The 25,515-nt window shown below is 46.2% G+C and overlaps 1 protein-coding gene across 1 annotated transcript; it reads right to left on the bottom strand.

The window, feature by feature from the left end:
• Positions 1-213: 213 nt before the first annotated feature.
• LOC126481987 (thyrotropin receptor-like) lies at positions 214-23,953 on the bottom strand. Its single transcript, XM_050105985.1, has 3 exons — positions 23,619-23,953; positions 12,568-12,716; positions 214-881 (listed from the first exon to the last, which is right to left on the bottom strand). The coding sequence occupies exons 1-3, from the start codon at positions 23,951-23,953 to the stop codon at positions 214-216; spliced, it is 1,152 nt and encodes a 383-aa protein (XP_049961942.1).
• Positions 23,954-25,515: the final 1,562 nt, after the last annotated feature.

Raw genomic sequence — 25,515 nt, 5'->3', positions numbered from 1 at the left:
GAACCAATAGAAATACTTATCAGCTACGGGCCGGCCAGTGAATTTCTCCTGCAAAGGTAACGGAGGAGATTGCGTTTGTTACGCCGTCACACTGTTTTCGGTACGGACACCAGACTGGCGTGAGGACGCTGCGCCTGGCAGAGGTGAGGCGAGGCCTCACTCGGGCAGCCAGAGGGCGGAGGCGCGGCCCCCGGGCGGCCCAGCGGCCGGCTGTTACAGGTGCGAGTCCGAGTAGACGGCGGGTGAGGGCGGGCGCGCGTGCGCCTGCGCCTCGAGCAGCGCGCGCTTCAGCACCAGCTCCTGGTCGCCGCTCAAGTTGAGCCGCGTGTTGGAGTTGCGCAGCGGGTGCGGAGAGCCGCCGCGCGGCTGCTGCTGGCTGCTCGAGCTCGTGGTGACTCCCTCGCTGGGCGGCGACGACGTGGGCCGCGGCTGCGCGTCGGACTGGGGCGCCTGCGGCGGACTGCCCGCGGGCCTGCCGGGCCCGTCCGAGAAGAGCCCCGTCGCCGTCGCCGTGGCGACCGTGGCGACGCCCGGCTGCGGGTGCGGGCCCGCGTGGTGGTTGGAGCAGGCGTGGTTGGCCGCGGCGGCCAGCGGCTCCTTGCGCCCGCGCGAGGCGGTCCCGGAGCGGCCGCCGCGGCCCAGCAGCGCGCGCAGGTCGCGCCGGTACTGCTTGGTGAGCAGCGCGTACAGCACGGGGTTGGCGCACGCGTTCAGCGGGTAGAAGCACACCAGCAGGATCTTGGCACGCGGCACGCCCAGCAGCGGCCGGCCCGCCAGCGCCGTCAGCCCGAAGAACGCCACCGGCGCCCAGCACGCGAAGTCCGTGAACACCAGCAGCGCCATCCGCTTCGCCACTGTCGCGTCCGACCGCGCCGCCGCTCCTGCCGGCCGAGCCAGTCCGCATCGCTACACACACTGTCAGCTGTCACTGTCAGGGCCGTACCGAGGACACAGTCCAGTCGACGAAGGAAGTGCGGGGAAAATTCGCGTAGCCAATATTATTTGTACAGTGCCAGAACAGAGTAACATGAACATCATACTAAAAGTCTCCATCCATAGAGCAAAGAAGGTAAAGCAGAAAGGTGGAAGGAGTATACAGAGGGTCTATACAAGGGCGATGTACTTGAGGGCAATAGTATGAAAACGTAAGAAGATGTAGATGAACATGAAATGGGAGATATGATACTGCGTGAAGAGCTTGACTGAGTACTGAGAGACCTAAGTCGAAACAAGGCCCCGGGTGTAGACAATATTCCATTAGAACTACTGACAGCCTTGGGAGAGCCAGTCCTGACAAAACTCTACCATCTGGTGAGCAAGATGTATGAGACAGGCGAAATACCCTCAGACTTCATGAACAATATAATAATTCCAATCCCAAAGAAAGCAGGAGTTGACAGACGTGAAAATTACCGAACTATCAGTTTAATAAGTCACGGCTGCAAAATACTAACGCGAATTCTTTACAGGCGAATGAAAAAATTGGTAGAAGCCGACCCAGGGGAAGATCACTTTGGATTCCGTAGAAATGTTGGAACACGTGAGACAATACTGGCCCTACGAGTTATCTTAGAAAATAGATTAAGGAAAGGCAAACCTACATTTCTAGCATTTGTAGACTTAGAGAAACCTTTTGACAATGTTGACTGGAATACTCTCTTTCAAATTCTGAAGGTGGCAGGGGTAAAATACAGGGACGAAAGGCTATTTACAATTTGTGCAGACACCAGATGGCAGTTATAAGAGTCAAGGGACATGAAAGGGAAGCAGTGGTTTGGAAGGGAGTGAGACAGGGTTGTAGCCTCTCCCTGATGTTATTCAATCTGTATATTGAGCAAGCAGTAAAGGAAACAAAAGAAAAATTTGGAGTAGGTATTAAAATCAAGGGAGAAGAAATAAAAACTTTGAGGTACGCCGATGACATTGTAATTCTGTCAGAGACAGCAAGGGACTTGGAAGAGCAGTTGAACGGAATGGACAGTGTCTTGAAAGGATGATATAAGATGAACATCAACAAAAGCAAAACGAGGATAATGGAATGTAGTCGAATTACGTCGGGTGATGCTGAGGGAATTAGATTAGGAAATGAGACATTTAAAGTAGTAGAGGATTTTTGCCATTTCGGAAGCAAAATAACTGATGATGGTCGAAGTAGAGAGGATATAAAATGTAGACTGGCAACGGCAAGGAAAGCGTTTCTCAAGAAGAGAAATTTGTTAACATCGAGTATAGATTTAAGTGTCAGGAAGTCGTTTCTGAAAGCATTTGTATGGAGTGTAGTCATGTATGGAAGTGAAACATGGGCATAAGTAGTTTGGACAAGAAGGGAATAGAAGCTTTTGAAATGTAGTGCCACAGAAGAATGCTGAAGATTAGATGGGTAGATCACATAACTAATGAGGAGGTATTGAATAGAATTGGGGAGAAGAGGAGTTTGTGGGAAAACTTGACTAGAAGATGGGATCGGTTGGTAGGACATGTTCTGAGGCATCAAGGGATCACCAATTTAGTATTGGAGAGCAGCGCGGAGGGTAAAAATCGTAGACATGAATAGACTAATCAGATTCAGGAGGATGTAGGCTATAGTATGTACTGGGAGATGAAGCAGATTGCACAGGATACAGTAGCATGGAGAGCTGTATCAAACCAGTCTCACGACTGAAGACCACAACAACAACAACATCCATAGAGTGTGAGCGTGGAAAGGAGGGGATTTGAAGGTCATCTTTATGTACGGGGTTCGTCAAATTTCGTTATACAAACGTCTAAAAGTTGTCGAGGGGATTGATGATTGATAAGACAATATTTTTAATCGCAACACATGTCCTGAGCTGTACCTTACCTTTGATACAGCCCTCTGAATACACGTTTGCTATGTAAGTGTTCAACCTACCTCCGTGAGCTGGTTCGCCTCCGATTCACGTATCTATGAATGTTAGGGCAACATTGTTGATTACATAATTGCAGAACACCCTGACATGGTCTTCCTGTGTGGCAAAGCTCACTGTGATCGAGGAGCTGTTCGTTGCCTTTATCAAGATAGTTATCCTAAATATCTGACTCCATTGCATACCCTTTTCGCCACAATTAGGCAACGGCTTTGAGAAAAGGGTACCTTCATTTCACTACCAGCACGCATGACTGTGCTTCTGCAAGGAGGTGCCGCACTCCCGAACTGGACGACAGCGCCTGTGAAAACTGATATACTTTCCTTACTGTTCGTTTGCTTATTAATGAATGGCTTTGTAAAACAAGCGATGTGCTGGATCACGCCTATTAAATTACTTGTAAAATTGGTCACTTTACTAACACTTTTCGAATAGTTATATCACAGATATGATACGTTTCCAGATATCGGTTCCAATTCGAAATATTGTCTACTCAGTTCGCTCTACAAGTTCTAGAAGTTTTAAGGAGGATTTTATATCACCTTGTATATTCTTTTTAATAACTTGAAAAGCTCGGCTTCTATCAAAAAGGTTTCCTAGTGCAAAATAGCCTATGTGGGACCTATGTTACATTTCCTACAGTAATATCCAGTTCAGTTTTCCTGTAGGACTAATAGTTTCCATGGTGCAGGGGATGGAAAAATCGGAGGTTCGTTTAATGACACAGAATCAAAGTTTATAGTTGAACTAGTCTTTTCGCTGCAGCTTTGCTCATGTATTTGTTTGACACGTATTTTGCAGACTTCTCCTCGTCATCCCTCTCCATGTTCAGCTCTTCCTCCCTTCTATCTCTTTGCCCACTTCATCCTCCAAACTCTATATGCCCATCTCCTTCTTTCCACTATCTCTCCATCATCTATTCCCCCTGTTTTTGTCCATCTCCATCACCCCTTTCTCCAACCACATCTTCTTTCCCCGTTCCATCTGTCCATATCCTCGTCCTCTTTCTCTGTCTGCATACTGCTCCCCTTTTCACTGTCCACCTCAGTTCCCACTCTCTAACGCCCCACCTTCTCCCTCCCGCCCCTCCCCCCTTAAATCTCCTTGATCATCCGTGCCTATCTTCACATTTAGTCCCAGCTAAGGAGGTCAAGAAAGCAGGCCAATGCTACTCCCACACAACACACCTATCATGCAGGGCGGGTTACATGTTGGGGAATGGAAATCGTTTCTTGCCCCTGAGTTTAAGGCTTCATTGTAAAGTAGGGCGATAAGGCAGGCCGATATTATTCCCGAACAATTTGCTTGTAAAGTACGACAGCCTATATGCCTACGCTCTACGGACTGATCGGCCGGCGTGACCGAGCGGTTCTATTCGCTTTAGTCTGGAACTGCGCGACCGATACAGTCGCAGGTTCGAATCTGCCTCGGCCATGGATGTGTGTGATGTCCTTAGGTTAGTCAGGTTTAAGTAGTTCTAAGTTCTAGGGGACTGATAACCTCAGATATTAAGTCCCATAGTGCTCAGAGCCATTTGAACCATTTCTACGGATTAGAAAAACACGCTTTTGTCCATATCTCCGTTCCTATTGGAACTAGGAGTGCTCAAACTCGTGAGGCTTGCTGTTCAGACGCCAAATTTGGTTTAGGTCGATCCAGGGGTCTGGGAGGAGATCCCAGACATACACACATACAGTCTGGTTTATATATGGGTTACGAACAAATATATTAAATGTGTGCATCACATACAAGTGTAGTAGAGCAATGCTAAGGAGTAAACTGCGCTTCAGGGGTGTGAGGCGTGTGGATGGGGCTGGATGGAGTGTAGGACGTTGATTGTGCATATTCACTTCATAGGTTGTTTGCTTCATTTGGGGGAAGGGGACCAAATAGGGAGGTCATCGGCTCCATCGGATTAGGGAAGGATGGGGAAGGAAGTCGGCCGTGTTCTTTCAAAGGAACCATCCCGGCACTTGCCTGAAACTATTTAGGGAAATCACGGGAAACCTAAATCAGGATGGCCGGACGCGAGTTTGAACCGTCGTCCTCCCGAATTCGAGTGCAGTGTGCTAACCACTGCTCCACCTCGCTCGATCACTTCATAGGTCAGAAGACTGAAAAGCATGCAGGTAATTCCACACTCTATCAATCGCACTACGTCACAAGATGCAATTATGGGATGGTTTACAAAGTCATACCGATCCTCCACAGCGCACCCTATGTAAATGGAGAACAGATATGAGCTACTAATGATATTAACGTAAGAAATTCGTTTGGACAGAATGTACGTAAATGATTGCGTACAGTTCTACACTGCTAGACTGCTAGAGACGTAACTGATTCTTAGTCATCTCGTACAACAATTGTGGGGTTCTTCCAGGAAAGATAACTTCCACCACCATGAGTGCATCTCGCTTTTAACTTTACAGACAGCACTTGTTGTCCATTTCTCTTATGAGAGTTGACAAAATAACTTCACTTAGCAAGTGTTTATAAAACAATGTTGTTTTCAGTTTATTAAATGAGTATTTATTTGCAGTCGTCAAGTTATCTTTTATGTAAAATACGCTCCTATGAATAATGGGTGAGGAGTGTTTAGCTTGTGAGTGTGATGTCATCAGTGAGCCATGTCGTGGTTGGTTGGTTGGTTGGTTTGGGGAAGGAGACCAGACAGCGTGGTCATCGGTCTCATCGGATTAGGGAAGGATGGAGAAGGAAGTCAGCCGTGCCCTTTCAAAGGAACCATCCCGGCATTTGCCTGGAGTGATTTAGGGAAATCACGGAAAACCTAAATCAGGATGGCCGGACGCGGGATTGAACCATCGTCCTCCCGAATGCGAGTCCAGTGCCTAACCACTGCGCCACCTCGCTCGGTGCCATGTCGTGTTGGTGGGAAAGTAAGTGGATTGGTAAATTCTCTAACCGAAGCAGGTGTGCCAATAACCCACTTCAGAAGGCTACAACACTGCCTCACCATTATTGCTTTTTCAGATATGGCTTCGCTTTGATGATTATCAGACGGAAAATTTTATCCCATGATTCCTCATTAGAAACTTCGTTTAAGTTTCCCATATTCTCGATGTGAATATTTATGAGTGTGAGTATTTTGAGTATGAGGGCTTTCGCGGCGAACATCAGCAATGAAATGATCTCAGACCATCGTCTGAATAATCGCGAATGGACAAGGTCCTGTTCATCGTATTTCTCGAAAGAAGCATGAGGTGGAACATTCGTATGCGTCTAGACTACCATGTCCTGGATGGTCGTGAGAGACATAGTAACTAGAGATATGGGCATCGAGTCGTAGCGCAGCCAGTACACACCGTCATGGGGCCCCTCAGTCGAGACATCCCGAAATTACTTAAGGTGAACGTCGGGATCATTTCTTTCGGAGGAATGGCTGATTTTGTTCCCAGATATTCCAAAATTCGAGGTTATGCTTAGTCTCTGATGGCCCAGTCGTCGACGGATGTGAAATTCTAAACTACCTTCGTCCTCCTTTTTTATTTCCACCGCTTCCTCGATTATAACGCCCCAGAAGCCCAGCTCTTAAGCGTGCTCAGAGTCACGAACGTGTGCTTTCCTACTGTGCTATGCCACGACACAACTTTTTGCCTGGTTGAGGCAAAAGCTTCTTCTGTTTTACTAACAGTACTATGAGATACAGTGTTCCGCGTCGCCGATGTACCAGCGTCCACATTCGCACTCGAAACTATGGTCTTTGATGGAGCACTGTAAGTCGTTAATCCTACACGTTCAGCGGTGTACGATCTTTATCTGCTATTTATCCAACGCCTTCGCAATCTCATTAGTTGACGGTGGGGCGCAAACGACCGACATGCTAAGCTACCGTTGCCTTTGATAAATCCTTAGTTGGTGAGTGATATTTTCTGAAAAGATTTTGCTACAACAAAAAAACGATCTTCGTTGTAATGATTGCCTACCTAATTCGTTTATCATATTTGTGATTCTGTTTCACCTGTTTCACTGTAAAACAAAATGAACTCCCTTCCTTGAACTTTTTCAATGTTCTGCATCATTCCTTTCTTATAAATATCCCATATGGCACTATAGTATTCCAGGAGGTGACGAGCAAGCCTAATATAGGTAGCTCTCTTTTACAGATTTGTTGCCTCTTCTAAACTGTTCTGCCAGTATAACAGCATCTTCGGTTGGCTTTCCTAACAACATTGTCTACGTAATGGTTCCAATAAAAAGTGTCTGTAACTGTAATTCATTGGTATTTAGTTTTATCCACAGGTATTACATGTCTGGTATATATCGAGTAACTAACATTTAATGGAATTTTTTCAGTACTCGTTTGGGGTCTCACACATTTCATCGTTTACAATCAATTGCTATTTTTCCCACCAAGCGGATATCTTGAGTACATAATATGGGAATTTAGTTTGATCTTCTGATAACTTTGCCGGCCGGAGTGGCCAAGCGGTTCTAGGCGCTACAGTCTGGAACCGCGCGACCACTACGGTCGCAGGTTCGAATCCTGCCTCGGGCGTGGATGTGTGTGATGTCCTTAGGTTAGTTAGGTTTAAGTAGTTCTAAGTTCTAGGGACTGATGACCACAGCAGTTGAGTCCCATAGTGCTCAGAGCCATTTGAACCATTTTTTTCTGATGACTTTACTACTCGGTGAACGACATCCGCAAAGGATCTTAGGAGGCTGCTGAGATTCTCTCCTGAATCGTTTATAGATATTAGAAACAGCGGAAGGCCAATAACGCTGCCTTCGTGCATCCCATACGCCACCTCGATTTCACTAGACGACTTCGATTACTATGAACTTTATGTCAGGAAATTACGAATCCAGTCGCACAACTAATATGATACTCCATGAACACGCAATCGGATTAGAAGCCGCCTGTGAGGAACGGCTTCAGAAGCCTTCTGAAAATCTAGAAATGTGGAATCAAACTGAGATCAGTTGTCGGTATCATACTTTACTTCGTGGTGATAAAGAACCAGTTGTGTTTCACATGATCGATATTTTCTGCACTGATGGTGGTTATGGAACAGTAGGTTGCTTTCTTCGAGGTGCGAGGGGCGTTCAATAAGTATTGTAACGGATTTTCTTAATTGGCCAGTTTCGGTTGAAAAAATGCAGAAGTGTTTTTGGGACATCGTGTAATACTCTCCTCTGCAGCCCCAATAGATTCTAAGTCTAGGGGAGTGATGACCTCAGAAGTTAAATCCCATAGTGCGGTACGATACGTAGCCATCAATTTTGCATTTGTAAAGGAGGTGCCTCTGAGTTTCTTTTGCGAAAAACCAGAGCATCACACATATTCATAGTCGCTTGAGAAGGCTTACGGAGATCTGTCAGTGATCAAAAGCACGTAGAGTCGCTGGGTGAGGCGGCTGTCATCATTGCAAGAAGGGCGCGCAAACCTGTCCGATCTCCCGCGTGCCAGGCGGCCAGGCACGGCTCTGACTTCTGCAATGCTGGAGCTTGTAAACTGAAGAAACGACTTTAGCGTGTTCATCTCCTTCTCCATGAAAACGCAAGGCCTCAAACAAGTCTGCACAACCGAGAGGAGCTCACAACACTTCACTGAACTGTTCTTCCTCATCCATCCTTACAACCGTGGTGTCGTATCTTCCGACTTCCATCTGTTTGGCGCAACAAACGGTGCACTCAGAGGGAAGAAGTACGTGAATGATGGGGACCTTAGTGGTGCAGCAACGCGTTGGCAAAGATTTCGACTAGCAGAGTGGTACTACGCATGCACCCATAGCGCTGCCACACTGAACGCAGATTATATTGAAAAATAGCGTTTGGTAGCCAAATGTTTGGGGAATAATATTTTGTATTGGTATCTTGAATAAAACCAATCTGCTTTGACAAAACAATGTGTCTTATTCCTTATTGTCCTATAATTCTACTGAAAGCAGTGTTTCTAAAGTTTCCCACTTGTCACGTTCAGCCACCGTTTGCCGCAAGACGACGATACCAGAAAATCAGTGTAGTTCGCCAAGAAAGCCTGCATTCTTATAATGCTGGCTCCTTCGGCTTTTCGATGTTTCCTGGAGATCACGTCTCAGTTGTACTTCCGAGTAACAAATGCCACAGAAGGGTTGTCGCAGGCGCTGTTGCTCGAGAGACAGGTACTTCGTGCCGGAGAAGACTTGTGCTCATTGCAGTGCCCTCCAGCACAACAAGCAATCGATCACGTCTCAGTTGTATTTTCGAGTAGCAAACACCACAGAAGCGTAGTCGCAGGTGCTGTTGCCTGACAGACAGGTACTTCGTGCCGCAGAATACTTGTGCTCATTGCAGTGTCCTCCAGTACAACTTGCACTCCGGTACTCCATGTTTTCTACTTCAGTAGATACACATAATGTCGGAAGTGCAGAGTCAAACAGACGTGAGCCTGCACCTCATATTCATTTCTACTAACGTATATAACATGAAAGTAATTATTTTTCCTCATTTTTTTACGCTGATTCACTATGCTTTATTATTACTGCTGTCCGATAATTACTCTGTTAATATATCCCATCATAATTTGCCCGCAAAACATGCCATCCATCCCGCCCTCCATCCTTCCCTGTTTAGAGATGACGAAGTGTGAAAGCTGTTCTGAACTTTAAATTTTACAATTTTTTTTAATCGCCTCTCATTTCTGTAATGACTGTAAACTGTAAGATCTGCTCTAGTGACTGTTGCTTTCCCGACTGAAATAGGCAGGAAGATCCATTATTGTATAATTATACGATTGAAGAACAATCGCTTGAAGGAGTTACATCAACTAAATATTTGGGAGCATGCATACAGAGCGATTTCAGGTGGAACGACGATTTAAACTAATCTCCTGAAGGGAAATGAAAGACTGAGGCTTAGTGGAAAGATTCTGTGGAGTGTAGTCCATCCACGAAGGAAGTAGCATGCAGTATCCACGTTCGACTAATACTTGAATATTTTTCATCAGTCTGGGACCAGAACCAGGTAGGATTCATGGGGAAAATAGAGATGACCCAGAAAAGAGCAGCGATCCTTGTCACAGATTAATTCAGGAAGCACGAAAGGGTCGCGGAGACGCTCAGCCAGCACCAGTGGCAGACGCCACTAGGAGGCGTTGTCCATCAAGGAATCTATCCGGGAGCGTACGTTTCTAGAAGTGTAAAATGATATATTGCTAGCTCCTACATACCGGGTGGTTGTAATTAAACTGACGATGTTGCAAGTGCCGCAGTGCGGGCTGTATACATCATAGGACGATGAAAAATTGTAGGAATGTTCATTAATCGGTGCCCTTGTGGAGTATGCTGAGAAAAATAATACTGTTCACACAGCAAAAAACGTTTTGCATCACCCCGGTTCCCAGAACTCCTGAAGATAGACGTTGCAGTGGATGACTGCTACCTACGTATTATGGCTCGGAGGAACCTTTACAGCAACGCCACCATGTTGAATAATGCTTTTAGTGCAGCCACACGACGTCGTGTTACGACTCAAACTGTACGCAAAAGGCTGCATAATGCGCTACTTCACTCCCGACTTCCATGGCGAGGTCTATCTCTGCAACCACGACACCATGCAGCGTGGTACAAATGGGCTCAACAACGTGCCGAATGGAACGCTCAGGATTGGCATCACACTATCTTCACGGATGAGTGCCGCATATGCCTTCAACCAGACAATCGTCGGAGGCGTTTACGGAGGCAACCTGGTCAGGCTGAACGCCTTAGACACACTATACAGCGAGTGCAGCAAGGTGGAGGTTTCCTGCCGACCGCAGTGGTCGAGCTGTTCTAGGCGCTTCAGTCTGGAACCGCATGACCGCTACGGTCGCAGGCTCGAATTCTGCCTCGGGCATGGATGTGTGTGATGTCCTTAGGATAGTTGGGTTTAAGTAGTTCTAAGCTCTAAGGGACTGATGACCTCAGATGTTAATTCACATAGTGGTCAGAGACGTTAGAACCATTTGGAGGTTCGTTGCTGTTTTGGGGTGGCATTACGTGGGGCCGGCGTACGCCGCTGGTGATCATGGAAGCCGCCGTAAGGGATGCACGATACGTGAATGTCATCCTCCGATCAATAGTGCAACCATATCGGAAGCATATTGGCGAGGCATTCGTCTTGATGGACAACAATTCGCGTCCCCATCGCGCACATCTTGTGAATGTCTTTCTTCAGATGCTCACAGTGTATCCGGTATAATCGGAGGGACATGTTGGCGTACGCTATCCCTCACATCAGGAAGAGTCCTCATACATACCTGATAGACACCATCTTTCAAGTATCTCCTCAAGCAGAGGTCACATGGAATTATGCAAGGGAATTTGAAAGCCACACATCTTGAAATTTCCTAGAGATAATACGGTCGTTACTAAAGCCTTTTTGAAGGAAATCTATTACCTGGCCAGCGACATGTGGTGTCGTTCCATTTTGGGTGAAAATAGTGGTGTGGACACAGTTGCATTCTTGCAAAGGCGGTCGTTATAAGGTACAGATGTCACTGTACACGTAACAGGTCCACAAGATGTCATCTCTTCGAAGAAAAGCGGCTCAAGAATTAAGGAGCTTCTGAAATCATGCCACACAGTCACATAAGCTGAGTGCAGTGGATGTTCCTGCAGAGCATGCGGCAGAATGGAATCCCATATGCGACAGTTGGGAACATACACTGTACCGTGAGTAAAACGTGCCTCGTTCGTCCAAAGATAATCCTCCGCTACATGTCATCCATTTACATGAAAGCCAAATAAGGAATGGCAAACCAAGGCACGTTGCAGCCTATCTTGGAGCTACAGTTGGTGCAAATTCTGATTCCAGCCTAAAATGCGCCGCAATATCTTTTGAGCTGTTGGTGTGAGGAGAGACAATTCTCGTGGCACAGATCGAGTTGCAGAATCTGTGGCATATGCAGCACTGTCGGCTGTATCTACAGCAACTTGACCAACAACTGCCATGGGAAAGGGTCGCCTCCGTCTCCATGCTGCACCACCTAATTCACCAGTTTCTTCAAATTTCTTGATCATATTCTGTGGCCCATTTATTGATATGTGGCCTCTTTGCAGCTGTTTCTGTAGATGACATCCGCGCAGTGCAGCGCTGCTATTGTTGCCGTTGTGGTAAGGCCTCTTTACTAGCAGTATAGGCTCTTTCTTCCCAGCAGCCACTGTGTATCATACTATCATACAGTAAACTTCAACCAGCTTAATCCTTTACACCAGAGTCACTTCCCAAAAGAAACCAAGAAGCATCACAAAGGGATATACAGCATACTGACATAACAGGAAACGTTATCTTCCCAGAACTATTATTTTTCCAAAATACTCCGACAGCGCACCAATTAATGGACGTAACTACGATGTTTCAGCGTCCTTAGATGTATGCATCCCGCACTGGACCACTCGGAACACCGCCAGTTTAATATTAAGCACGTACGAAAAGACCATGGAGATAGAGCTAGGTTCGAGCTTTTCCAACAATAGTTCTCAGTGCAGATAATTAGGTACTGGAATAGGGTAGGGCGAAGTGACAGAGGTACGCAGAGTATTCAGAACCAAATACGATAGGCTGAACTGCGGAGTGTAACTGCAGCTGCAGAGCTGGGAGGGGCGCGAGCACTCACCGGCCCCGGCGGTGGCGTTCCCCGGGCCGACGCCCCTGCTGTCCATGCCGGCCGTCGCGGTGCCGCCGCCGGCGCCGCCGCCGCCCCGGCGCGTGCCGCCGCTCCCCCGGATGGCGCAGTAGATGCGCGCGTAGCAGGCGCACACGAGCGCGAACGCCAGCGCGTTCACCAGCAGCAGAGTCGCCAGGTATGCAGTGTCACCCGCGTCGCGGTTCTCCATCGGCAGGCAGATGCTGCAACAAGCGCAGGCCCGGGGCTCGGGTGAGGGCAGTGCGCGTGAGTGGAAGGCGGCAGCGACTCAGGTCGACACTGCGTCGAGCTCTAGCGTCGATTGCTACCGGCCTTTCCAGATCAAATGCCATGACTGTGTCACACCTTCCCAACGTACTCACATTGTTTTTCGGTTCTCACCCTTTCTCAAAGTCCCTTATTTATTTTACATTTATTTTAATACTGGGCGTTCATGTTAACTGAATCTTCCATCGGTTCTTGGTAGAAAAACATTATAATAAATGTAAAGCACTAGTTTGCTTTTGTTCTACTGCACTGTAATGAAATTCTAACGATAGTTCACTCGGAAAACTGGAAATTTGTGGTAAGGTCTTATGGGACCAAACTGCTGAGGTCATTGGTCCCTAAGGTTACACACTACTTAATTTAAATTAAACTAACTTACGACACACAGGCTCATGCCAGAGGGAGGACCCGAACCTCCGACGGAGGGGAGAAGAGTTCACTTGATTTGAGTAGCTATCGGAGGAGTGAAAGGGGAGCATTTACATCAGATACGTAGGTGCATATTCAGTTTTACTGTGTGCCTAAACCGACCTATTCACTTCTTCCAATGCACATAGAGTTCTGTGCTTAAAAGCAATATTAGGACGATAAAAGTCACTCAATTATGACTCTCTTGACCCTTCAACCAAACATAGTGTGTTTCGAAATTATTCGTTCAAATTAATACAGGGGGTAAAGAACATCAAAACAAATATATTTCGATAAGGAACATATGGTCTCTGAAATCATCTTGTGATGCTAGGGAACATTTAGTTAGTGGAGCTGATGTAAGTTGGCGTATCGGTCTCACTCACTGAGAATCCGTACTGACATTTAAAACTGTTCTGTGTACAGATGATTAACTCAAAGTCTACTTGGAAACACACCGACTAATTAGCAAACATCACTGCCTTGTGAAAACAACGGGGAGCATTGATCAGTTTACGTACACTGGAATGACTGTTTTGCATGTGATATACGGGTCTGCGAATGGAAATGGTTGAGGTGTATTGAGCTTCCTCAACCGATGGTTTCCACAACACCAAACATTCGGACGTCTGCATCGGCTGATACGTGAAACAGGCATTTTCCATGCAAGTATGCACGATACAGGACAGAATCGATCACTTCGAACTCCAAAAATGAAAGACGATATTCTGCGGCATCTTGAGGAGACTCCATCAACAATCACACGAAGTATATCAAGCACCCTTGGCGTCAGGCATAGCCTTTTGTGGAATGTGATACATCACCAGCAGCTTCACCCTTTCCATTTTTACCGATCGACAGCACTAGCACCTAAGGATTATCCCCAACGCGTGCGGTAGCGCAATGGATCATACAACAGACTGCTCTGATCCCGTTATTTCCGGGCGAGGCCCTGTACACCGACGACGCTTAGTTTACTCGTGAAGGTTGCTTCATTATCCACAATTCACATGTTTGGGCACATGTGAATCCACGAGGTAATCGACCTCCTGCACATCAACACCGAATCGGTGTTAATGCGTGGGCCGGCATTCTCAGCGATAAGTTGATTGCACGACACATTCTTCCATTCTGCCTCTGTGTATGGAGGTATCGCATCTTGTTGCAACATCTGTTGTCAGAACTGCTGGAGGATGTACCTCTGAATGTTAGACAAATGACGTACTTCCAGCACGATGGGGCACCAGCCCATTTCAGCATTGCTGTGAGCAGTCATCTGAGAGACACCTTTGAGCATAGACGGGTTAGCCAAGGCAGCCCTGTGGCCAGACCATCCCCGTCGCCTGATCTCCCGTGTCTGGAGCTCTTCCTCTGGGAGCGTATGAAGTAGTTGGTGTATGAAACCGTTGTGGATATGTAAGACGACGTTGTAGCTAACTGGGTTCGCCGCTGGTACCATTGGGATACAGCAGAAATCTTCGAACGTACACGACAATCAATGATCCGACGATGAACATGGCTGCGCATTCGAGCAGTTGTGGGGAATACAATTCCTATAATTAGCATGCTAAACTGACTTCTGTGTAAATCGTCTCTAGAATGAAAAATATCTGTCGGGTACCATAAGTACCCTACCCAAATATAAGTATTTGCATTGATTTTCTGTAGACAGTCTTTCACAGTCGTACATCACTCTTTCTATCTAGTTACGTAGAGAAAGATTTAACTGTCTCTCTAATTCCCCAAATAAGTATCCAGTTGTGTCGACGGTCAGCTTACTGTATTCAAACATATTACTACAATATCCCGTTTTGGTGCTTATAACTTTCGATGCTTCTCTAACAAACTTACAAAACATCTTCTACGTATACGAAAACACAAACTCTAATGACGATATTCCTCGTATTTTCAATCTAACTAATATTTCACCTACTAAAATTACTTAACCTGCATCTCAACTATGCCCTACAGCTACTTTTAATCCTGTAAAGCTTCTCAGCGCCCCGTAAAGACGTACCAGCCCATTTCAGCATTGCTGTGGGCAGTCATCTGAGAGACACCTTTGAGCATAGACGGGTTGGCCAAGGCAGCCCAAGGCTGTCCTACAATTAGCATGCTAAACTGACTTCTGTGTAAATCGTTTCTAGAATGAGAAATACCTGTCGGGTACCATAGGTACCATAAGTACCCAACGACTCCTCGACCGTTGGCGCGAAAATGCTCCATCAAGAACCTACAGAAGCTCAAAGATATAATAATCATCGGAAGTAGGTGGCTGTTATTGATTATTAGTAAGGCTAACGATAATGGTAGGCTTACAAGTTAGAACATGGCTGTGATGTAATGATCTGATACTATATCTGCTTTCCCATATGAAATTTTTACTCTGCAGTGAAGTGTGTGCTGATATGAAATTTCCTGGCAGATTAAAACTGTGTACCGGACTGAGACTCGAATTCGGGACCTTTGCCTTTTCCATGCAAGTGCTCCACCGACTGAGCTCCGACTCACGACCAGCCCTCTTAGCTTTTGCAGCAGGTCTTCTGTGAAGCTTGTAAGTTAGGAGATGGGATAATGCCGCAAGTAAGGCTGTCAGGAGATATCATGAGCCATGCTTGAGTAGCGAAGTCGGTAGAGCACTTGCCCACAGAAGGCGAAGGTCCCGAAATGTGGAGATTTAGGGTAAGGCCTTATGGGACATAGCTGGTGAGGTCATCGGTCCCTGAGCTTACACACTACTTAAGCTAACTTAAACTAACTTACGCCAAGAACAACACACACACCCGTTCCCGTGGGAAGACTCGAACCTAAGACGGGGTAAGCAGCGCGAGCCGTGACAAGCCGCCCTAGACCAAGCGACTACCCCGCGCGGCGATGGTCCCGAGTTCGAGTCTCACTCTGGCACACAGTTTTAACCCGCCAGGAAGCATTATACCCATTTTATTATGGAATTATAAATTAAAATAGAAAACTTTACCTAAGGATTTTCTGTGTCTCAAGAACGACAGTGATACGAAAATTACATGTCATTTTTGCCTCTCCATACAAAAAATTTTGGGCCAGGTTAATTTTAACGCAACATCTTTCAAAATGTAATTATTGTTGATATACAGGGTGGCCCATCTGAAGTTTCGGATGAGAATATCTCGAAAACTATACATCGCATATAAATAGTGGGTAAGACAAGATCGTAAGCTCAAAGGGGGACATCAAATGATACTCCACGTGACCCCCATATGGTGGGGCGGGGGGCAACTTTTAAATCTTAAATGGAAACACCCATTTTTATTGCAGATTCTGTTTCTCCATAAAAAAGTAATCAAATTTCGTCTGAAACATTTATTTAAACCATTGACAGATGGCGCTGATATCGAGGAAAATTAAAATTGGGGGAAAACTCCGATTTATGTGGAATGATCCGAGAAGGACTCATAAAATCGATAAAAAAAGTGCACTTATTCTTTCATTACGCCAAATTAAGCGATTTTTTTTTTTTACAAAATATATCCTACCCGCCACTATTTGTGATGGAGGGAGGCGGAATTGTATTAAAATCTCGTTAGGGAACTCTTCACAATTGCATTACTCACCTGACTGTGGCGCTACCGTGGCCAAACTGCGAACTGTGGCACACTATAAAGGTCGGTGCAACGCGATCACGCGCCACTTCACTTTCAGATTGTGAACTGTAACATCAACTGACGAAAGTAAATTATTCCTTAGCGAAACTTGGCTCACTATCCTCCTACAGAGATTGTTGATATGATGTTAATTTTAGGTAAATGCCATAACAATGACGCTGCAGCTGCGCAATTGTATGCGGGTTGTTTTCCAAACAGACGACATCCAAGCGAAAACATTATTCGAAATTGCAGTCAACGAGCTCGAAATGGATGCATGCACTGTCCACCTCGTCGTCTCGAATACAATAAAAATGACGCTCGTACCCTTACCTTCTTGCCTGTGTTCAACTGGATCCCGAAATTAGTAGTCCTGCGATTCAGGCAAACTGGAATACCGAAATCAATTGTTTTGGGGATTCTGAAGGCATATAAATATCATGCGTATCATATCACACTCACACAGGCATTAACGCAAAAAGATATGCAAATACTCGTGCATTTCTTCCAGTGGGCCTTGGAAATGATAAGAGGTGACAATGATTGTTTTAGATACGTTATGTTCACCGATGAAGTCACATTCAAAAACAATGGCGAACTAAATCGTCATGATTGTCATTATTGGTCCCCTGTCGATCCACACTGTCACAGACCTGTTGACAATCAATTTGGAATTTTAAACGGTTACTTGATAGGACCATATTTCTTTGACCGATATGTAACTGGGAAATCTTATTTACAACTTCCCCACGATGAACTATTGGAGCCGATGGAAGATGTTAATTTAGAAACTAGGCAACGAATGTGGTTCCAATGGGTTGGAGCACCTCCTCATTATGCTAGAAATGTGCGGAACGCTTTATATTTACGGTACCCTGGTCAGTGGATAGGACGCGGTAGACCAATTCAGTGGCCTCCACGTTCACCACACCTAACGTCTGATTATTTCTTCTGGGGTTATTTAAAAAATATTGTGTGTGACAGACAGCCCACAACCCTAAACGATATGGAGCAATGCATTCGAAGAGTGTGTGCAACCATACCATGGATTGTGCTGCTCAAAACTGTGGACAACTTTCGCACAGGATTGACTTTAAGCATTTAAGCAAATGAGGATAATTTTGAACAATTTCTTCGTAGCTAATTTCACTAATTAAGCGCAAAAAATTGTGAGAGGCAAGGGGACTCACACTAATGAAGCACCCCAACATGTTAGAGGCAAGGGGGCTCTCACTAATGAAGCACCCCAACATGTGAAAGGCAACGGGACTCACACTAATGAAGCACACCATGAGAACATCATTCTACTACGTTCATGTCGTTGTTCCTGGGTGACGCTAAAAGTAGAATACAGTACATTTTGTCCAAAAATAGCTTCACTTGGGGTAACGAAAGAATTGGTGCACATTTTGTATCGATTTGATGCATATTTCTCGGATAATTCCAAATAAATCAAAGTTCTTCCCCAATTTTACTTTTTTCTCGATTTCAGCGCCATCTGTCAATGGTTTGAAAAGGTTGATAACATTTTTGTGGAGAATCGGAATCTGCAATAAAAATGGGTGTTTCCATTTAAGATTTAAACGCTGCCCCCCGCCCCACCGACGGGGGCGGGGTCTGGAGGTCATGTGTAGTATCATTTGGTGCCCCCCTTTGAGCTTACAAACTTGTCTTACCCACTATTTTTACCCGATGTATAGTTTTCGAGAATAATCTCACCCGAAACTTCAGATGGACCACCCTGTATAACACAGAAGGGACCATTGGAATGGCACCTTGGTTTAAATAACGACGCTAGGAGTATCTCCCTGATAGGTAGTTTGCGGTTCGCACTAGCCAGATAATAGTTCTCTAACATATCTGCAGAGTTTCTTCAGAATTCGGACATAGTGTCAACAGAAATATGTGCCTATACTGACAGTCTGCTGGTCTGCTCTTAAATAGGAACTAGCAGGGTCACTCCGCCGAACTTCATTGGTGTCGTGGAACAGTTAACAAGTAGCGTCAACCTAGTCACTGTCCAACAGCACACATTGTAGAATGAGCTACGTTGCCGAAAGTCTAGCTCTAAGGCCGCATGCACTTCTAGAACTAGACACAGCCTTTGAAAATTGAATGTCACATTTACTATTTGCGATGTGCAGATGCTGAATCTGATTATGGCGACCGGAAGACAACCTACAGCTGACATCTGCACTACACAGTGACACGCTACGGTCTACAGGCTAGGTAATACGGCACTTGCCCCACTGTTGACTCTCATTGCTGCGCTGCTGATCCTCACTGCTCGTACATCTCGGTGAGAATCTTTGATAACTCGATGTACAAACTGATTTTTTAATTTACACCTTTAGGTACGATCTATTCAATTTTTTCCAACTCTACACGGAATGACATCAGATTTTTCGAGTAGAGGGAGTGGGGGTCAGGTGAGGTGTACTACCACAGTGGAAAGATGTATACCTCGCAACCATCCACAACTTTGAGCCATGGCAAGAAATTGCAGAAGATGACAATCAGAGAGTATTTGTTTCCACGCAGCAACGAATACAAGAGTGTAATGGTGTCCTTTCGTGTGGTGCCTCACACTGATATTGATGACGGACATCAGTTTTAAATGAAAATTCCGGTTACGTGACAAAAACCTTAACAAAATATGCTAAATACATTACCTGACAAAAAAGGTGAAGTACCCAAAGGAGGGAAATAAAAAAAAGTGGAGCTTCAGACGTGTAGAGGATATGTGATGTTACTTCAGTGATTGCAAAGCAGAGTGATATTTATAAAGAACATGGCAGTACGTGCCCTTTTGTCAGTATGTCGTTGCACCCTCTCTGGACTGGACGTATGCACCGATTAGGTTGGGAAGGACGTCATAAAGTCATTGTATCGGCTCCTGAGGCAACCTGACCCACAACTGTTATGGTCCTTGATATCCAGAACACTGCTACAGGGTCTAGTCTGACACATGTTCAATCAGGGACAGATCTGGCAATGTTGCTGGCCACAGGATTTCCTCCACATCAAATAGAAAGTTTATAGATGTGTGTCCTTCGTGGAAGAGAAGTGTCCTGTTGGAAAAGGACACCACGATACTGTCACCTGGTAGGTAACATGTGTGAATACAGGATGACCGTGACGTATCGTTGTACTGTCAGAGTTCCTGTCAGCTGTGACCTGAAGTCATACCCGATGGGTTCCCACAGCATGACGTCAGAAGTAATGCCGCTATTACTCTCTAAAGAGAAAGGAAGAATGGGACCTCTCCACAGGTCGCTACCACACTCGCCGATTACGGTCATCCAGGCTATTACAGAACAGTGGTTAATCACGGAACGTAGTATGTCGCCATTCATCAACAGTTCACGCTTGCCGGTCCCGGGATCACTCCAACTGCAGCCAGCGGCGTTGTAAGAAAAAAGAAAGCATACATAGCGTTTAACGTACTTAAGACGCTTGGATTGTGGTGTCAGTGGGAGTCTACGTATGCGACGGAAATTCCCTAGCTCGGTGCCTGCTAGAATAGCCTCTCACCAATGGTTTGAGATGTCACAGAATGTTACAGAGAGTCCATCACTTGTTCCCGGACGGCAGGCACGCATGTGAGGAGGTCAGAATGTACTTTAAAAAAAGGAAAAAAGAGATGTGATGGACTCCTAATTCAGGCCTTGAAGACCCAAGGAATGTCTACAATGAGGGACATGTGGGCAGCACACTACGTCAGAGCCGTTTCTGCAAATGGTCCTTACTGTGGAGCAGCTACTACCTGCTCACGTAGCTCCTCAGTTGGCATCATGAGGCTGACTGCTCCACGTACCGGTTCTCCAGCCAAGGAAAATCCTCGGCAGTACTCAAAATTTAACTCGGGTCCCTCAGCATAGTATCCGTCTCTGGTGACAACTCAGATGTGAAAACGGACTTACAATGTGCTCGGTGCACAATATATCGATCCTTCGTTGCGTTGTCAGAGCTGTCCGATCGGAACGTTGACGGCGAGTATGCTAGCTCTCCAGTTCCCAACGTCTGGCCATTGTCTACGTCGGAATGCCCCAAAAATCTGGATATTGTGCGATTCGACCAGCCGACCCAATAGAAACAGAGTCAGCTGTTGATAATGCTGTCTCAGACGAGTATGCGGCATCTTCACAGTAATCAGTTAACAAATGGCTCTGAGCACTATGGGACTTAACATCTAGGGTCATCAGTCCCCTATAACTTAGAACTACTTCAACCTAACTAACCTAAGGACATCACACACATCCATGCCCGAGGCAGAATTCGATCCTGCGACCGTAGCAGTCGCGTAGTTCCAGACTGAAGCGACTAGAACCGCTTGGCCACCGCAGCCGGCAATCAGTTAACATCTGTCACTGTTCAAACTTTTTATATACCTTACCAGGGTTGGTACCAACACTAAAGGTGGATAACACTAGTATATTCTGGTGGCCATTCTACCTGTCACGGAGAATTGCAGCTCTAATCATACATTTGCCGACGGTGTGAACGTGTACGAAGGTACGAGGGGTGTACAATAAGTAATGTAACACATCGTTCTTCTCGGCCAGTTTCGGTTGAAAAAAAATGTGGAATTTGTCGTGGGACATCGTGGTGTATTCCCACTTCAGCCCTTATAGTTTCATGAACTTCCGATAACTGTCGGTGCTACGCGTAGCCCTCTACAAGGCGTCTGTAACGGACGTACGTTTCAAGCAATGAGCAGTCACTGACTTTCCTTTAGCGGAAAACCATAGTATCGCAGGTATCGATAGGCACTTGCTGAATATCTGCGGATACCTGGCAGCGAACAAAAAAGGTAAGTCGATGGGCGAGCCGTTGGAAGGTCAAGCAGACCTGTCCAATCTCTGCGTGCCAGCCACCACACACAGCTGTGACACTTACAATGTTAAGACGAGCAGATACTCCTATTCGAGGTGATCAAGGAATCACAGTCTATAAGCTCGCGCTTAACTGGATGTTGTAAGTAGGCTGTTTAGGTTTTTATGTTGGTAACGCCACGTAGCGCTGTATATGAAAATCACTGACTGTGCTGTGTGCAATGTGGCTGGTTGGCATTGTTGGAATATTCGCTATTGTAGTGTTGGGCAGTTCGATGTGAACAGTACGTCGCGTTGTGCAGTTGGAGGTGAGCCTCATGGAATGGTGGATGTGGGGAGAGAGATGGCAGAGTTTTGAGAGCGGTCGATCTGGACGTGTGTCCGTCAGAGAAACGAAATTTGTAAGACCGGATGTCATGAACTGATATGTATATTATGACTTTTGAACACTATTAAGGTAAATACATTGTTTGTTCTCTATCAAAATATTTCGTTTGCTACCTGTGCCTATTAGTAGTTAGTGCCTTCAGTAGTCAGAATCTTTTATTTAGCTGGCAGTATTGGCGCACGCTGTATTGCAGTAGTTTGAGTAACGAAGATTTTTGTGAGGTAAGTGATTCATGAAAGGTATAGGTTATTTTTAGTCAGGGCCATTCATTTGAAGGGATTATTGAAAGTCAGATTGCGTTGGGCTAAAAAAAAAAAAAGAAAATATTGTGTGTCAGTTTACTGTTTATCAGAATAATTAAAGAGAGAAATGTCTCAGTATTTTCTGTTATGCTCAACTGTTTGAAAATCAAATCACGTAAGAGGTTTACCATGATTGTCATTCTTAATTTTTCTAAGGGGATGTTTCAACGGGTGTGTTGGTAGTGCTGACACCCTCGTCTACCGGTTGGGTAACTCAAAGGTGTGTGCAAGCTGCGCTCCTCTCCTCCCAGCAGACGACGATACAGAGCAGCGAAGGACTATCTATGCGGAATTGCTTGTGCGTAACAAGAGGTATCGTGACAGTTTCTTGTCGAACATCGTCAGAGGCGATGAGAACATGGGTTCATCATTTCTATCCGCCATCGGGGTGCTGCGATCAACTCGGAAGTGTATTATACAATCTTCAGGAAATTGAAAAAAACAACTTCAGCGTGTTCGTTGCCACAATCATGCAAACGAGATTTTCCTTCTCCAAGACAATGCGAGGCCTGTGAATCCGAGTGGAAATCGCAGAACTTTATTGTATTGTTCTTCCTCATCCACCCTACAGCCCGGATCTCGCATCTTACGACTTTCGTCTCTTTGGCCCCAAGAAGGATGCAGTCGTCGGGAAGCAGTACGTGAATAATGTGAAGGTTATTGATGCAGCAGGACGGTGGCTCCAACATCGATCGAGCGAGGTGGCTCAGTGGTTAGCACACTGGACTCACATTCGGGAGGATTACAGTTCAAACCCGCGTCCGGTCATCCTGATTTGGGTCTTGCGTGATTGCCTTAAATCGCTCCAGTCAAATGCCGAGATGGTTCCTTTGAAAGGGAACGGATGATATCCTTCCCCATGCTTCACACAATCCGAGCTTGTGCCTCTAATGACCTCGATGTCGACGGGACATTAAATCCAGTCTTCCATCCTTTCTTCCTTCCTTCCTTCCTTCCAACGTCGGCCAGCAAATTGGTACCCTCCCAGTGAGGCAATCGCATTGATCAGAGATTATACTGAAAAATAGGCTTTTTGTAGCGGAGAGAGTGAGGAATAATATCGTGTATTGGAATCCTGAATGAAACCAACTTACTTTCATGAAGGACAAAAAAAAAGAAGAAAAAGCTGTTGCATTACTTTTTGGAACACGACCGATCACTCCTCTTGGTGCCGCACCTTTTTTGTTTGGCAGTGTATTTGGTTAGGTGTCCGTAGTGTAATGCCATTCACCAAAGCCAGTGTTTTTTAAGACAGCCTAAGCAGAAATGAGACGCGACTGCCCACCTGGTCCTGGAGTAGCCGCTGACGCCGAGCAGCGGCAGCGCCGCCATGGAGACGGCGTACAGCCAGCCGGCGGCCATGACGCGGCCCGCCGTGCCCAGCCGCAGCCGGCGGTCCAGGTGCAGCGCGTGCGTGATGGCGTACCAGCGCTCGCCCGTGATTACCGTCAGCGTGTACACCGACAGCTCGGACGCGAACACCGTCAGGAAGCCCGCCACCTGGCAGCCCGGGCCTGCAACAGGTACCAGTGAGTAGTGCCTCCTCCTGAGAGTCACCTGTACTACAGTATCGAGGGTGTACTGGTTGCTCTCAGGAAACTCACAGATCAGAACGAACATCTTTCCTTAAATTGATCTATACTAATAACAAATATGTTAAGTCGTCGAGTCTATCTGTTTGTCTTTGAACATTCTAATCTCCAAAATCACTAGACGAATTTTAACGGGATTTTCGTAGGTAACTTTCGCATAGCTAGGGGCACCGTATAGGTTATATTCTATCAACCTCGGGCCACTGAGGGAAAGATATTCATACACTATGTGATCAAAAGTGACCAGACACCTGATTGAAAATGACTTACAAGTTCGTGGCGCCCTCCATCGGTAATGGTGGAATTCAATATGGTTTTGGCCCACTCTTAGCCTCGATAACAGCTTCCCCTCTCTCAGCCATACGTTCAATCAGGTGCTGGAAGGTTTGTTGGGGAATGGCAGCCCATTCTTCACGGAGTGCTGCACTGAGGAGAGGTATCGATGTCGGTCGGTGAGGCCTGGCACGAAGCCGACGTTCTAAAACATCCCAAATGTGTTTATAGAATTCAGGTCAGGACTCCGCGCAGGCCAGTTCAGTACAGGGATGTTATTGTCGTGTAACCACTCCGCCACAGCCCGTGCATTATGAACAGGTGCTCGATCGTGTTGAAAGATGCAATCGCCATCCACGAACTGCTCTTCAACAGTGGGAAGCAAAAAGGTGCTTAAAACATCAAAGGCCTGTGTTTACTGTTGAAACCACACACGCTGACAGATGACGTTCACCGTGCATTCGCCATACTCACACCTTGGCATCGGATCCCCACATTGTGTACCGCGATTCATCATTCCACTCGAAGTTTTCCCACTGTTCAATCGTCCAATGTTCACGCTCCTTACACCAAGCGAGGCGTCATTTGGCATTTACCGGCGTGAGGTGTGGTTTATGAGCAGCCGCTCGACCATAAACTCCAAGTTTTCTCACCTCCCACCTACCTGTCATAGTACGTGCAGTGGCTTCTGATGCAGTTTAGAATTCCTGTGTGATGGTCTGGTTAGACGTCTACCTATTACACATTACGACCCTATTCAACTGTCGGCAGTCTCTGTCAGTCAGCAGACGAGGTCGGGCTGTACGCTTTTGTGCTATACGTGTCCCTTCATGTTTCCACTTCAGTATCACATCGGAAACAGTGGACCTAGGGATGTTTAGGAGCCGCCGGCCGTTGTGGCCGAGCGGTTCTAGGCGCTTCAGTCTGGAACCGCGCGACCGCTACCGTCGCAGGTTCGAATTCTGCATCGGGCGTGGATGTGTGTGATGTCCTTAGGTTAGTTAGGTTTAAGTAGTTCTAAGTTCTATGGGACTGATGACCTCAGATGATAAGTCCCATAGTGCTCAGAACCACCATTTGATGTTTAGGAGTGCGGAAATCTCGCGTACAGACGTATCACACAAGTGACACCCAATCACCTGATCACGTTCTAAGTCCGTGAGCCATGCGTAGCGCTCCATTCTGCTCTCTCACGGTGTCTAATGGCAACTGAGATCGCAGGTATGGAGTACCTGGCAGTAGGTGGCAGCACAATGCACCTAATATGGAAAACGTACGTTTTTGGGGTGTTCGGATACTTTTGATCACATAGTGTAT

The sequence above is a fragment of the Schistocerca serialis genome, chromosome 1, assembly GCF_023864345.2.
Source record: "Schistocerca serialis cubense isolate TAMUIC-IGC-003099 chromosome 1, iqSchSeri2.2, whole genome shotgun sequence".
Lineage (NCBI taxonomy): Eukaryota > Metazoa > Arthropoda > Insecta > Orthoptera > Acrididae > Schistocerca > Schistocerca serialis.
This window is presented reverse-complemented; position numbering and strand designations above follow the sequence as displayed.